We start from the raw sequence: 16,998 nt of genomic DNA, 5'->3' as shown, positions 1-16,998 counted from the left end.
TGGCAAGTAACTCTAGTATAAGAGAAATTTTACCAACTTTCAAGCCAACTAAAAGGTCAAAGTCTGTAATCCTTATGACTGATGACTAAGTACCTGACAATGATAAACCTTTGTCTTCTGAACCCTATCCGTCCTATCCACAAATATCACTATCACTACCTGATTCTCCATGTAACAACCTCTCTATCTCTTCGTTCAGTATGCCAACGGTAAGACTAATTGACACAAAGGCACAATACCCACGTGTATCGAAAATTCAACACGGTCTATCAGACAGCATACTTTACTAAGGCGAAGGAGTCTAACAGTTTATCTCACACTTACGGAAATACTGATCAATATAGTACTAATATCCGTCAAATACAAAACTGTCTAAACGAAATTACCGGTCGACTTAACTATTCGACACCACTCACATTCATGTGGGTTATTATTACTTGCAAAGATCTTGCACAACTCACTAAAGCTATGTATTTTTACAGTTTGTGGCTGAAGAAGTGATGGAAAGAGTGGTGTCTACCACAATGCAGTTGTATACAATCTCCCTGATTGCACACACACAAATAAGTTAAGGGATATTTGCCTTAGAACATGTGGTATGCTGAACGTCAACTGCCAAGTCATTCACCTTAGAAAAAAAGTCGGGTATATTGACTTGCTCTTTCCTGTTTAAATTTAGCTGGTGTAACGATGCTAAGCAATTTATCGATTCCAGCAAAAATATAAGCTCATTAATTCCATACAAGATCACAAAAGTCACTCCTGGCCTAACAACGACGTGTAAGAAGACGGAAAAAGATAGAATCGTATTATAGTGTTACAGTAAATAACCAGCTAAAGACAGCTTGCAACACAGTGAATAATATAAAGCACATGGAAAATAGGCATGATGTCATTCTACAAACGGCAGGTCACTCTGTAGATCTAGATGAGACTACAGATCAGAAACCTTTGGATAAGATACGGATTCCAACTATCACCAAAAAGTATAACGACATCCCTGATCCCGAGTGTTCGCTCAGTAAAGTACGAAAATAAGAGCCGTGTGACGACACACACCCAACTAAACGTATTCCCTTGGAAATTAGTCCCCTTAAAGATACTCTACAAGATGACTCGAATGAACCCAAATTCATCTCTCACAAGCAACATAACTCTTCTTCTCTGACAAAAAAGTTTGGAGAGAGAAAATTCACGATTTCGAATAGGGAAACACGTAATATTGAGACCAACTGTTCTGTGGGTATCCCAACAATGGTGAATAGGTTCTACCCGCTGATATCATGTAACTTGCTATCAACACCTCTAAGTTGTAAAACGGGTAGTAGGCTTGAGCTTAACAAACCTTCTTACACACACACTAACAAAAACTACTAGAGTACTGATCACTCCACTCACTCCCTAAAGCCTAAAACCATTAATAAACTTGGTGAGTATAGGTTTCTCAACACACACCCTACCTACATTCCCCCGGATCACAATTGTGATTACTCTCAGAAGGAAAACTCTCCTCACCTTTTAGTACCAACCCACCACATACAAACGGCTTCCATGTATAATGACAGTCATAGTTACTTCCAGTTACGTGCAGCAAACCCTGTTCACGCTCACACTAGGGTAGAAGTAGCTATGACAGAGACTACGAGCTTAACCATCAAGACTATTTTGCAAATAACATTACAACTCATAGTCAACCTGTGCCACATTTTTTGGGAATACGTCCGATAGTGGCACCCCTGTTGAAGCATCTGGTCCAAGTCATTTCAAATCACATGAGGAACATAAACTTGCTTCCCCCGTACAGTTTCCATCTGAGAGTACTCCCACCCTTTCCTCCCGGGTAAACTCCCCTAGCAACTTCACTAGCTCATTCGATACATCCCCACTAACTCTAGCTATCGAAATACGAGCTATTGAAGAGCATTCAATCCCTCACTTCAAACCCATGAGGGTCATGACATCTTTAATCGAGATACTCTCACTTACTTTAACTTAGTAGGCCACCTGTTTAATGTGTATTATCAGTGCCAGGTCGGTATGCAATAAAGAGGCGGATTTAACTCTGTTTGTATTCGTATATATCAACCATCACTTATAATGATATCTGAAGCATGGACTAACAGTAATATTCCCAACCTAAGTATATCCATTGATAACAATTTCCTATATAAGAGTGATAGATTGAAAGAACGAGGCGTAGGATGTCTTATTTACACTCACTCTAGCTTAAACTCACTATTATGTGATATGCCTGAACTAAACAAACTGAGGGATTCGATATGGATTATTTTAAAGCCGTTGAATTCCATTACCTTACTGTTCAGCAGTGTCTACTATCAACCTAACGAATCAATAGGTGAGATAGCAATTTTCTCAGAGGTATTCACACTAGCATTATCCCTCCCATTCACAGGCAAGCTCATTTGTAATGACTTTAAACATGCCTGAAATTTCTTGGTTCCCAGTGAAGGTGCCGGAACGTTATGAATCATTTATTGAATGTCTAGAACTAGGACAGTGAACTCAGTAGTCAGTAGCCCTACCAGAAATCGAAATATCTTGGACTTGATCTTTACCAGTGGCCTCAGCCCCAATACTGTGTATATTGGAAAAAAAGTTTCTAGGTAGTGATCATAACATTGTCATATGTAGCCTTAATATAAAAACCACAACCGGTGGACGTTCATCTGTTGGGAAAAAAGTGCTGCCGAACTTAACAATAACTCCTCTGCACTCACCATACTCACTCAAAATGAACTTAAACGTTCTAAATCGAGAGGAAACACATTTAATAAAGATATTAAGTATACGAAGATCCTAAACTTGTTACGGAACTATTTAGTGAACACTTTTGTCCCTCATTAACTAACGAAAAAACAGTAAATGATTCAGAACTAATCTCAGTACATCCCTGTGAAATTACTAATTTAATCTTCAATGCACAAAATGTCTCTAAGGCAGTTAGTACATTGAAATACTCCTATACAAGAGTGACCTTTTCTGGAACCGAGCTGTTGGGTTGAAAAGAAGTATATTGAAAGTATGTGGTCGCGCACGTCATCGCATTTCAGGAACTCCATAATTTTTGAGGGTACTGAGAGAAGTGTTACCGGACCGTAGATTGAAGGTTGGCTGCGTCGATCTCCTCTGAAGATTGACGCAATGTGACCCAGCTTCTCATTGCATGGTACTTTACCTTGGCTTAGCGAATGTGAGAACATCACGCTAAGAGGTGTTGAGGAAGGAACATTAGTTAATAAAACTGAAAGATGAAACTGGTCATCGGATGAAATTTGTTGCTCCATTACTAAATGACTAGAATTGTATGGAAATAAGAAGAGACAATGGAAAAAAGTCGACCATTTTGTAAAGCCCGTCACCAAGACGTTGACAATTGGACATCCCACCTTTGTCTCTGATTACGCGCGTTTCAGTTTCGGTTGGGGTGAAGATGCAGCTAACAAGATATGTTAAGATATGTGAGACTGAGGATGACCAGCCAATCGAGGTGCCTCTGGAAGACGATGACACTCTTTTACTATCAACATTAACTGCTCAGTTCCCAGATTGCACGGGACTTAAGTACAGGTCTGGCGACTCAGGGTGCTATCGTGGTGTTCGTCTTTTGGATGACCGTTTATTTCCTCCCACTGATGGACAATGGCATGGAAACACTTTTTGTTGTGTCTTTCCAAAATGTAAGTTGTATTAATTACAGTCCACCTTGAATTTCAATCACAAGTGTGAAACTGCTTATAAGCAGTTTCACACTTGTGATGTGGTATATCACATCATTTCGGGGAAAATTTTTTGAGGCGGCACTTGAAGTCATTGTGAAAATGCGGCAAAACCGCTTAAGTCCTAAGTTATTCTGGGTAAATCTATTTTTCGTCGGGATTTACAATTAATAGGAGGAAATTACTTACATTCCCATTGGTCTGTAGTTTTCCTCCTAAATTTTCCCATGCTCTGGGTAAAACTACGAGTTTTTGTGTGATTTTTTGGAACATTCCGAAATCCCACAATTAACTCAAAGCCCGAAGATTGGTTGTGGTCTAAGAACTGTACCAGCTTAACTGCTGTGAAATCCTGATCCTCAAATCATTGTTTGAAGCATGGACTTATTGAGGTGCTGAATAACATCGGTATAATACTGTCGTCCATTTGTTCGTAATGTTCATTAATGTCCTTAATGGTGTAAAATATTGATTTTATTGTAGAAGTATACATTGCTAACTTTTCTATAGTTTTTATTCTTAATGCCTGTGACACAAGTGGTCTGACCTTTCTGGCTAAAGGTGTAAGGAAAACTCCAGAACTCATCATTTAGTTATCAATATGTGCACAAGAGCCTTGACACCAACTTTGGGAGTTCAGTTGCGATAAATAGAGAAAAACATTTATGTCAAAGTATTTTGTTTCCTGAGGTGTAATATCCTACATAATTCTCAATGCTTTATTCAAGGTTCCAAGAGGAAAGCAGATGAAGACTCGTTAGATTCCAAAATGAAGCTAAAACGTTTTGATAAAAAAACATGTACGGACTTGATAGTGTTAAACTTGCCTTGGCGGGCAGATGAAGATACTTTACGTGACTACTTTAGCCAGTACGGCGACCTTGTCATGATCCAGGTGGGTTTTAATTTTTTTTCACGAATTGCATTTCGAAAATTCACTTCCAAAAGTGTCTGTTAAAGCTTAAGTCTATAAACAGACTGGGTAACATAAAACTTCTAATGCCACAGTTAAAGTTACTAAAGCTCTTAACGTTTGAAATCAAAAAAAGGTTAGTTGCCCTGGCCAAGAAAAACATAGCTAGAAGTTAAGTAGTCCATCCCTAATAAAGGATACCAGCCTGAGCATTTGAGTCAGTTCAACAAAGATTACATTTATGGTACCAGATGTAGCTTTAATGTAATACTTAGTTCTAAACGCATACCATTTTATCATTTGAAACTACAAAAGCGTCAAAACCCTCGAGGATTTTTAGTCAAAGATGTTGGGTATTGATATTTCTGTATTGTTATGCTGCATATTGTTCCGTAGTTCATCTTGTAGTTTGTTGGCCTAAGTATTATAATCATACACCAACACTAACCTACCAAGTTAGGAAACGTTTATTTATTTATTTAAACACAAAAGTTTGGTACAAAGGGATACCAAATATATATGCGTCACAAATCTCATTTGATTAATGTGAGGGCTGTGATACTGTCCAGGTGCCCAGACTGAAGCAGGTGGTTTTCTTAGGGGGCCACACCCGGAGCCTTTGACCGAAAGGTCTAGTCCACAATGCAGTGGAGCATCGTGAAGAGATGCTGTCCCATAGTAGCCGGTGACCAACGATTGGTTCATATGCCATTTGTTCCCTCAGGATACTAGAGCCCATGTGCACCATTGGTTTGGAATCAGGCTTTTCCAACTCCCCTAGGTGGACTTTCCGTGTCCACCAACTCGGTTAAAGCTCCGGGCATTCGCTTTTCGTCGTCTCAATTCCGTAAACAATACTCCCGCCACGAGAAGTCAGTGAGTAGTGCTTCCCTGACAGAGGCTATATACGCGTGGCCATGTGAGAGCATTTCGAGAGGAAGAGCGAACTCTCGGCCGTACCAGGGCATCTGCGGGCCTTAAGAAACGTATCAATCTCGGGTGCCATTTTGTCTCTTGAATTAAAGTGTTTAGAAGTGATTTCTGTATATGCAGTTGCTTTGGTAGTGCTTAAGACTCAACACCTAAATTGCATGTTCGAACTCAAACCACCTTCAGTCTAGGTATTTATCAAATTGTACTATTACATTGTGATGATTCCGTACTGAAAGTCATCTGTCACTGTGATATGGTCGACGGCAGTCATTTTTCGTTGTATGGTGAGTTTACCATATTCGTAATTGATTTTCTACTACTTATACAACCCCAGCACCAGAGAACATAACTTTAAGTTTCGTTGGTACAACGTTTTCGTGATTAGTTCTGTATTTGACTTATTATGGACGAGGAGTACGTATAGATAAGGGAAAATTAATGGCACATGTAACTTGACCACAAACTTGATGATGCCATATAACCACATGAACCAAATGAATTTTTCTCTTTGCTAATGACCATATTTTTTGCAAGTCGAGTGGGATTTTTCTTCCTTAAAAGTTTCGCTTCTACCAAGTCCTATTCTCTAAACTTAGACAGTGATAATCCCTGGTAGTTTTGGTATCCTGTAACATGAGATATTGACACTGCGTCTAACGACTAGCAGTAGGTTGACACCTAAGGTCCTGGTTTAAACTTAGTTATCCATTACAACACTGTCCACTCCCACTTGTCTCATGTCAAAGGGCAGTAAAATTGGTAGTAAAGCTGAGCAGAGACGACATCTTTGCTATCTCAATTGCTTTAAAAGTAAAAGCTACAAATTAAAAGACTGTGCTAAGCAAAGAATATCGACCAGTCAGTTTACGTTTATGACAATTTAGTCTTTGATGGAACGATTATTATTTGTAGGCTTTCATGTGCACCATAAACTTTATTATCTTTTACAGATCAAACGAGACCCAGTAACCCAGCAAAGCAAGGGATATGGATTTATCCGCTTCGCTGATTATACGGCACAAGTTATGTGTTTGGCTGAACGACATACCATTGAAAATCGACAGTGCGATGTCCGCATTCCTATATCAAAGGTAGCGATTTTTCATTACTAGAAGCTTTCTTTGAAACATGATATTTAGTGTAGAAAAATAGGTCGGTAGCTAAGTGGTTGCCTATTACGGTTTGGAGACTTTGGTGTTCTCACTACTTTCTACACAAATTGTGACCCAAATCCAGGTACATGAACTTGTAATAAGTTACGACTTCCGTAGAAAAATGTTTCTTTAAAATCCAGTACCTCGGGCTTTCACGAAACAACGCCTTGTTTTCATGTGCACATTTGATGCTATAAGTTGTTCAAACGCCTGGGAATGAAAACTAATTCCTACAATTACCAGGCTTTTTTACTTGTACTTTTATTTGCTATAAAAACATTTATTTGTTGTCCATTGAGCGCACTAAATTCACCCATTAATTTTTTCATGATATATTGTGTTCGGGGATTTAAAATCCTAACAAAATGAATATTTTTAGTAGTCTTGATAATTCACATTGATTTGAGGTGATTTTTGTTCAGTTGACTTTTAGTGCACTATAGTTGTATCTATTGGTTCAGTGTGATTTTTCGTTCATGTAGCATTCGTTTGGTTTAATATTCTATTGTTTATAATCACTATCGATATATTATTAAATTAATCCAAATGTAAGTTAACCGTCTTTGGCCTCTAACAAACAAATCTTCCTTACAAGATTTGTGTTTTGGGGTAACTGGGGCCAAGAAAGACGACAGCTATTTGATCCTAGTATCAAAATGTGGTTAAGACATCATTGTTTACATCAATGCTGCCACTATAGAAACTGGCTTTTAATTAAAATGGTTATTACGGGTGAGTTTCATTGTATCTGTTCTTCACTTTAGTTAACTATTCTTAGTCACTTTTTCTTGAATAACCAAATGTGTTTCTTGACTGTCTTAACCCATCAAACCTAATTGTCATGCCTTAATTTTTTATGTGGAGAATGATCTGCCAACTGTTAAACCATAGGATCTTGATAATGTCCTGACTAGGTTTCAGTTATTTCTTACTTTCTATAGATTGGTTGTATGATGCAATGTGTTGTGATTTTAATTTGACAAACCATAATTTAATACAAGATTAATGCTTTCTTAATGGTGGTTTAGATGGAGGGTGACCGTCAAGAAGTTTCCCGAAAGGTTCACATTGGAAGGTTAACAGAAGATATTAGTCCCGAAGCTCTGCGTCAGCATTTCTCCCAATATGGAAGAGTAAGTGTACATATTTCCGAAAAATATCTCTAACTTTCCGTTTCATAAACATAAAGTATTCTTAAGTGTCCTAGTTATTTTTCTAAAACGATCATATACCACAACAAGTTTTTCATATATATATACATATATATATATATATATATATATATATATATATATATATATATCAGGTTCCTTCTATTAACTGCGAAAACCTATAACTTTACACAAGTATGCTAGTTTCTCAAAACTCCATAATGCAGCTGATAATGAAGGGCATCTGGCCAAGTTAAACCTTGGGTCTTTGACTCACCACTAAAGAGAGTACGTTGCGACGCCGAGTAGTGAATCTAAACATCATTGTCGCTCATCTTACACTGGTATAAGTTGTTTTTATTTTGACGTAATTCTCGAATCCGTCTAAATGATTTATTTTAGGTATGTGATGTTTTCATACCGAAACCCTTTCGATCGTTTGCCTTCATTACGTTCGATGACCCCGAGGTCGCAGCTTCTTTGTTGGGCAAGGACCAAGAAATTCAAGGTGTTCGTATAAGCGTTGGTTCTGCAGTTCCCAAGCTCCCTCCTTCTGCTCGTCAAAGTAACACTAATAATCAACGAATCCCGGTTACCTCGATGCAAGCTGCTCTTCAGTCAACAATGATGGGAACTCAACAATGGGGTGGTAAGCACCGTTTTTTAGAATTCATCTATAACCTTATAAATTTTTGTGGTAAATGTAGTCCTTATTCATGTGTTATGGAGTTTGTGGAACATTTCCTTTTTCATGTGGTGTTTCTCTGCTTAATTTTACATCCCAAAAATTAGACAAGTATTTATAAAGGATGTCTTATATCTCACTTAATAAACCCGGATTAACAATAGATTCGTGATTGAGTCATTCGAATATCAGCTACTTGATCTTACCTGGCTTCATCAACTTTGCTTTGATCAGACGGGTAGCTTCACCAGCCATCACAAATGAAGCTACTTTCGGTAAAGGATTTGCAGTATCACTGTTCAGCTTTACTGTTATCAATTGAGCTTTGGTATGATATCCGAACTCTAAAATGTAAGGTATTAGCCTTATAGTATACATGACTAAAATCAGTTGCCAGTGATCACATGGAGTGGTTCTATCTTTCCGTCCGTCAGTTGGTAGACTTTTTTATTTTTATGTACACCAGTACTTAGTGACAAAACCTTACCAATAAACTATCATACTGATAATTATTAATCAATGTGTTTTCCCTTATGTATTGATCATCACTCTTAGTATTTGTAATCAGTTACTATTTTTTAAATTCACTTATTAATTTCTTACCTTTACTCTATAGCTTGGCCACCAGCTTATGGGGGTATGGTTCAGAATAACCGATATGGAGGCCAACATTCTTCCGGTAAAGGTGGAAGTCGAAACGGATCAATGGGGGGAATGAATCCAGCAGCTGCAGCCGCTGCTGCTGTTTTAGCAGCAGAATATACTCGTGTTCATCATGTGAGTACTTTCAGTAATAGAATTTACTGCTGCGTAAAGCTTTGTACTTGACTGTATAATTGAGGTTTATAAGTCTGCTCCACCTAGGCCTTAAAAGCCGGTTAATCTCTAAGTAACACATTTGTTGCGCACGTAGTACACATGACCACACAAAGTGAGTGATTCAAGTATCCTTTTGTATGCGAAAAAATAATGGTAGAATTACATGTTTCTTTGTAATCACAGCCTACTTACTGGACATAAACAGTTTGGCAAATATTAGGATTAGGTTCTACCAACAAGTATCTTAAATAAAACATTGAAGCGTTATCGTGGTTGTAATAGCGAGTGGTCTGTGATGCTACACGATAAGGCTTGGTCCGATTTCGAAGGTGCTAGTTGGATAGCAGCAATTTTTTTTTATCCAAAAACTGATCTCAATGTTCAAAATTTTCAGATCAAAGCTATTCAAAGATAGTTTGACTATTAATCACGCTGTTAACCACTGCGCAAATTATGTTTTTATTTTTGTTGCGTGCCTAGTTCATATTTTCTGTTTATTCTGTCAGAAACATATTTGGCAGACGGGAAACTCCTATGTGGTGAATTATATCTATTGATATTGTGTAATTATCATGTACTTGGCTCATGGTATTTTCTTATTGTTATAATTATAGGCTTCCACTTATTAACTGTCGATGTATGTTTTCAGTCAGTCAGTCACAACGTAGAACTTCGTACGTACGTACGTACATCAGTTCGAGTTGCCATACCACATTAGCACAGAGATGCAGTTGCTGATTCAAATCCCATAGTGGTAGAAGTAGTAAGAGTATAAGCATTATGTGAAAGATTAGGGTTTGTAGATGTTATTGAAGGAGTATAATCCAGTGAAATAAATTTGAAAAAAGAAAAAGGATAAGGACATGAAGAATTCAGAAGATTAGAATTTGGTAGAACACAAAGAGTGGATGCACCTTCACCATTACAAACGATTTTAAGCCATGTCATTCAAGGTCTCTAACCATCGGTTGCTATCATCTCGCGAATCCCAACCAGGTAGTCTACACCTACCAACATGGCTCAGTCCACTAGTAAGTGACTTCATGGATTTATGCCACGTTTTGGTCTGGCCGCCCCTAGCTTTCTTCTAACCTACTCCTACACCATGAAACATTGCACGTCGGTGGTTGGGCATGCGTAGCACGTGTCCCAGCCATCTCACCTGAAGTTTCACTACTTCATCAATCGATTTGCCATCCTTACCTAGTACCCGTTTCCTAACAACTACATTACTTACTACGTGGTCCCAGGATATACGAGCAATGCTTCGAAGACACCTATGATAGAAAACTAGTAGCCTACGAATATCCTCTACTCTTATCGGCCATGTTTCACTGCCATAAAGTATGACGGAACGAACTGCTGCACAGAAAGCCCGTCCTTTGGTTGCTAGACGGACATCTCGCCTACGCCATAAATGACGCAAGTTGGCGAAAGCTAGATGAGCCTTCTGTATCCGTGCTAAGATTTCGTCACACACCAGACCACAAGGGCTGATGAGACTCCCAAGATAAGTGAAGCGGTCAACACGCTCAACTACTTCACTCACTATCATTAGTTCAGGTGCCGATGCAACCCAATCCTGAAGTAACATTTTGCATTTCGAGGGGAAGAATCCCATCCTGAACATGCCTGAATAGCTGCTTATAGTGGTCAGAAGACTGCATTTTGTCAGCGTCCACACCAAATAAAACGATGTCGTTGGCGTATTCTAAGTCAACAATTGAGCCTCCCTTTAAAAGTTTAACTCCTGGAGATTTAGATGATGAAAGTGTTATCTCTAGAAGCATCTCGATGACAAAGTTAAACAAGAATGGGGAGAGTGGACAGCCCTGACGAACACCACTTGAGATAACCAATTCTGATGACAGTTCGCCATAGGCTCTAACTCGATCAATTGTGTTCGAGTAGAGAGCCTTTATGAGGTTAATGTACTTCTTTGGTACTCCTTTCACTGACAAACACTGCCATAGAACCTCACGATCAACGGAGTCGAATGCCGCCTTAAGGTCAAGAAATACTACGATTGTGGAGCGTCTGAATATGTGCCTATGTTCTAGGACCTGACATAGAGCGAATATCTGGTCTATGCAACCACGTCCATGTCGGAAATCAGCCTGGTTTTCTCTAGTCTGCTCTTCACGAGCTTTGGTTAGGCGTCCAAGTATTATTGAAGCTTATATTTTAGACACTATATTAGTCAAACTGATCCCTCTGTGATTGTCACAAGAGGACTTTTGTCCTTATAGACTGGCACAATCAGTGATTGGGACCATTCAGATGGAATTACGTCGTTCCCAGATTCTACCTAAGGCCTCAGTCAATTTCGCTGCTAGTACTGGACCACCATCCTTAAAAATCTCAGGGGTAAACCTGTCATTATTTTTATTTTTATTTATTTAAACACATAAATATTGGTACGAGGAAGCACCAGATAAGTATGCGCCTCACAAATCTCATTTGATTTGTGTGAGGACTGTGATACTGCCCAGGTGCCCAGACTGAAGCAGGGTAAACCTGTCAGGGCCTGCGGCTCTCGCTCGCTTCAGATTTCCTATAGCTTTTTCAACCTTGTAGAGAGTTGGAGGACTTACATCAATTTGCCATTCAGGACGACTGGGGATCGTGGGTAACTGAAGTGTGGCTGAAGGCCAGTTGAACTGATCCCCAAAGTGTTCTGCCCATCGATCCAATCTCCTGGATTGAGAATGAATGATATGTCCATCTTTATCTGTGATGGTTTCGCTGATAGTTGGGTTCCTAATACTGGTTTCTTTAACAAGTCTGAATAGCTGTCTGACGTTACCTATTGCCTCTGCCTTTTCCATCTCTCTTGCTTTCGCTACGCACCAATGTTCGCGATCATTGCGTAGGCTTCTTATTAGCCTTCGCTTAAGCTGACTCCGCCCTTCGTTATGTTCAGAGCCAGATGGGATGAGTTCTCGGGCATCTATCAGTGCGGTAGATGCCGCTGAGATCCAGTGTCTCTCCCTAACCTTACGGTTTACCGTTCCAGCAGATATCGCTGCTGTTTCCACAGCTTTTCGAATGTCATTCCACGCTGCCTCGGGGGTAGGCAGAACTTACATGGCTGCCTAACTGTTTTTCTAGTTGTTTCAGAAATATATTCTTAGCTTGCCTATCACTAAGTAGAACCCTTTGAGGTTTTGCTGCAGTATCTTTCCTGCGTCCAGTAAGACGCAGACAGATACCCGCACTAGAGCATGATCTGAATCTAAACATGTACTCTCTTTTAGCTTGACCATTTTTATTGCTAATTTTAATAGGTTTTGCCGAGTACCTGATGAATTAAACGAATTGGCTTCATATATATCCCTTTTTTGCATACCTAATCTTTCTAGACCCGAAACTCAGGTACCCCAGCAAATGGGCAACCAGAATACAACGGAGTATCTGTGGATTCTTCAAATTCTGCTGCACTTGCTACGATGAATATCCTAAGTAATCCGAATGTAGTAGCCGCCATAGTTAGCGCTGCCACTGGAGCTGGCAATACTTCTATGCTTGGCAATTCTGGTGTAAGTTTGTTTGCAGATCATTCTAACGAATTGAAAACACACCAACCTAGATATACTTTCGCCAATATCGGACTGCATAATTCTCATGCAAGTACATTTCACGTTGTTAAAATTTTACTTAGGCGATAATATCTTTTTTCTATTTAAATCAGAGATGTGACTTAGTTATCAAGCACAATTTTAGATAATTAGCTTTAAAGCACACTTTATATGTCTGTACTGATGATGCTAAACCAAAGTCTTAACCTGGAACCTGTTGATCGAAAGCTGAGTGCTATAACCGTAAGTCACTACTCAGCTACCATTTAAGGATATCGTTCCATTTTCTATAGACCTGCGATTTTGAGAAACATTCATTCATAAAACAGATTTTACTTACCATTGGTATTCGTTTGTTCACTATACAGTAGGTGTAATGGAGTTTTACCACTCATTTCTGTTTTTAGCAAATGAATTCCAGTATCATGAATACTTTACTTAAATTTGACATTAATCATTACTGATTGCAACACAGGTTATTGTATAAGTGGATCAGAACTAACTACACAGATTTTTTTGTAAAATAAATAAAATACCAGAACATTCAAGTTACTAAACTTTTGGTCCTAAGTATTCTAGTCCTCATGGACAAGGACACTTATCTTGAAAGTATCTGAAGATAAAAAATGTAAACACATTAAACCTGAGTGTGCAGGAAAATCTTATTAGAATTTAGATTTTACTGGTCGTTAAATTGTATTTCTTTAGTTTTTATTTTAGTTTTAACTATAAACTTCTGTTGTGGTTAATATTCTCGAAAATCTCTTTAATTCACACCCTCCAATTATCACAATTAGTCCATATCTTTCCTTAATATAAAGGCTTCGCTTCTTTGTGGTCTTGTCATTTTTTGACTGCATATATTTCCAGATATTAAAACCCATATCAAATCATGTTATTTGCTCATTATCACTTTTCTGTAATGCTGATATGATCCTGTTTAAGTGCCTAGACCTAAGTAAATTAATTCTAACCACACTGACTAGGGATTAAAAAAAGGTGCTTTAATTATTCAGTTGATGTCCTTTTTTTGGAGAAAGTTTGCAAATTTAGTCATGCTTCTTTGGATAGCATCGGAACAAATCTGTGAGTGTGTGTGGAGCATTTTCTTGTTCGTGACCAGAGTACAACAGCATCTCTCCCGAATCTATGCATTTTGGGTCCAATGAGTTTCACTGATTTCGAGCACCACCAAATTGCATCTCATTTTTTATGTTGCTATATGAGTGGTCCTCCCGGTTTCCCACATTGTCCAAACATTTCATGCACGTATATTAACTGTTTCTCTGGTTGTTGGAAGGTGCATTGGTTTCGTGACTTCCAAAGAATCTCAGCTTTCACCATGAGATTTCGTAGTTCTCCCTTCAACTCCCAGGATAGAGTTTTAATTATTTACTTTGGTTAGTGTTTTTTGATAGTGTTGTTTTCTACGGGATATAGTTGCTGACCATATGTCCATCCCTCCTCCGGTAGTAACCTTAAAACAGTTACAGGTAGAGTTTTACAAACTTATGTTCGAACCTTATTAAATCTTACTCGAAATCCGCGTTCTCATATCGTCATCAAAGGGGGAACTTCAGTGTCTAGAAATTGTAATCTGTATTTACGGCTAAATTAAATTGAACCAGCAAACATTCCTGATAAATCTTCTAATTGAACGCTTGTATCGGTTTCCTAGGCTCTTCTAGTAACCCCCAGGCTAAATCTACACAAGAGAAAAGTCTCAAAATATGGAAAGAACACTTTACTCAGAGGTTAGTTAATGTACATGAAATCTAGAGTATTCACAACATGTTAGAGTGGATTTGGGCTACTGGAAAGTTCTGGAACCCTTCTAAACATAGTAGCAGGATAGGTGGTCATTCGATCCCAAATTTGACACGTGACTTCACTTCCTAGATGTCCCTATAACACATTGACTGAATAATGATTGGATAAGGTGTTTCCTGGCGTCTTCAGGGTTCCACCGTTTTTTTTCTGGTTCTCCACAACAATTCCTTTTCCGTAATAATCTTTCTATAAGTTCTTTCTTTTGGCTATCGCTCGCTGCTGATTGTCATGTCTATTTTTAAGTAAATCAAGAGCTTTGCAAATTATATTATCTGAAATAAATCATAAATAATCATTGTTTAAATAGTAAAAGTTATCTCAACCAATGAAGAGTCTAACTTTTTCACTTCATAAGTATTCCACATTTACTCTTTATTAACAACCTATATTTCATGTTTTTATTTTTTTAAGGCACTCTAATACAATGAATGGATTCAAGTTATTCAATACTCAAATTCTGCATTTCTTACTTCCTCCTTAATTTTGGCTCCACTGAGTCTTTGTTTTGTATCACTGTTGCCCGAACTAAATGGGTTATGTCAATGTGTTGGTAAAAGAATTGGTTTTTCATTATTAAACCAACTGTGTATTTGTTTGGTTCCGTGTGTTGTGAATCGGTGGTTCTTCCAGGGTAAATGTACTTTTATTGTACGACTGTTAGTAGTGTGGTAAAAGCTTGCGTGTTTCTTTGCATACTGATATCAGTCGTGCGATGTTATCCGTGTACTTTGTATGAACGTTATGGTACATAATGCTGAGATATGAGTGATCAGACTGTTTGACATGTAAATTTTGGTGCTGTCGCGTTTCAGAAACCGTTGCTGTGTGGTGAAAGCATCAGAAAATATGTTGATGTTTCTAAAACAGGGTATCAAAGTCCCACTCATGTGACGAGGGTAATCCTGAAAACTGTGTATAGAAAATAGGAGTTTTGTTCGAAAATACTGTCTAAGAATAATATTTCTGACTTCCAACGATAATCATCAAAGGTAACAAATAGTGGGTTACCATCAATCAAAAAATTATAAAGTAGATCCTTGATTATTGAAGAAATAAGTTATGGTTACTGATAATGACAGTGCTAACTTTGTCATTGAACCGACTAGATTCCCTGGTCCCTTTTTTATGGTTGGGTAGTTGACGAATGCATTGATTTAAAACTTTACACCTTGGTTCGTTTGTTTAAATTCTGATTTTGTTGTGTTTGCTACGTATATGATTTGCAAAGATATTTGTGAAGTTGTTTCTTCTGCTCATTGCTTAGATAATTAATGAATGACTGTTTATAACACAAACGCTATAAGTCACTTTAGTTGACTACTTAGTTCTTGATAATTCGACATAGAAATTCCTATGTTGCCTGATGCTTAATGGCTGATGGGATGTGAATTTACCCAAAGTTTAGTAAATATTTCATATTTATATCAAACCCTTCCATTTCATTCTGTAGACAATTAAAACATTATATTTCCCTTCCATTTCTATACTTAAAAAAGTTGGTAGTTCATCACTTCTAATTTCGGGATTATTTCCGATTGTGCTTCCTTACAAGCTAAGTTAACCATAATCAACTTTAAAATTTAAATATGTGACTTACTATAAATGCTCTTAAAATTTGTTTTCCTCTTGTAAACGGGAAATCGTAACGCGTATGTTTCGCTCAGTATTTTGTTCTTGTAAACTCAGTAAATTATGACAGCTTACATAAATTTCTGACATAACATAGTTCAGGTATCGTAGTAGTAACTAGTATTTTCTTAACCCACGTCTTTTTTTTACAAAAATGCAATAGCCACGGTCTTTTTTCATCTAGTCATTTTTCGCCATGATTCATGAGTCATCTGTCAGTGGTCATTTAGACCACCTAGATCATTCAGCAACCGGATTTTGGCGGCAAGATATCGTTTCGCACATCTACTCCACTGTCTGTTAACATACAAACCTAATATATGATAAATGCTCAATATTTCTTCGTACTGGTAACACGAAGTTTTTCGCCAATAAATACAGATTTCAAATCAGCTTCTTGAAAGTGAAAAAAATTAGTGGCCACATGTGAAGATGTGCCAAGTTGGACAAGTAACACAGCGTTTTGACCAAAGTGCTTGCATTATTTGAGCAGTTATTCGCTTTATCAGTATGGTCCGATTGCTAATTCCTAACCAGTATGTAACCAACGGTCGTCTCATTTCTCGGAT

The 16,998-nt window shown here is 38.0% G+C and overlaps 1 protein-coding gene across 4 annotated transcripts; it reads left to right on the top strand.

Annotated features, from left to right (window-relative positions):
- Positions 1-3,417: 3,417 nt before the first annotated feature.
- Positions 3,418-16,975, top strand: Smp_051230.1 (tar DNA-binding protein, putative; the record flags this gene model as incomplete). 4 transcript variants are annotated; one of them, XM_018790538.1, is made up of 8 exons in its annotated part: positions 3,452-3,698; positions 4,466-4,632; positions 6,534-6,674; positions 7,766-7,870; positions 8,291-8,537; positions 9,190-9,350; positions 12,755-12,931; positions 15,212-16,975. In XM_018790538.1, 8 exons carry the CDS (start codon positions 3,452-3,454, stop codon positions 15,218-15,220), a joined length of 1,254 nt encoding a protein of 417 aa, XP_018646171.1. The 4 variants fall into 4 exon arrangements, with proteins under 4 accessions (XP_018646170.1, XP_018646172.1, XP_018646171.1 ...); XM_018790537.1 differs by having other exon boundaries at positions 12,755-13,022; positions 15,212-15,228; XM_018790539.1 differs by having other exon boundaries at positions 3,418-4,632; positions 15,212-15,220.
- Between the last annotated feature and the right edge of the window lie 23 nt (positions 16,976-16,998).

The sequence above is a fragment of the Schistosoma mansoni genome, assembly GCF_000237925.1.
Source record: "Schistosoma mansoni, WGS project CABG00000000 data, supercontig 0062, strain Puerto Rico, whole genome shotgun sequence".
NCBI lineage: Eukaryota > Metazoa > Platyhelminthes > Trematoda > Strigeidida > Schistosomatidae > Schistosoma > Schistosoma mansoni.
This window is presented reverse-complemented; position numbering and strand designations above follow the sequence as displayed.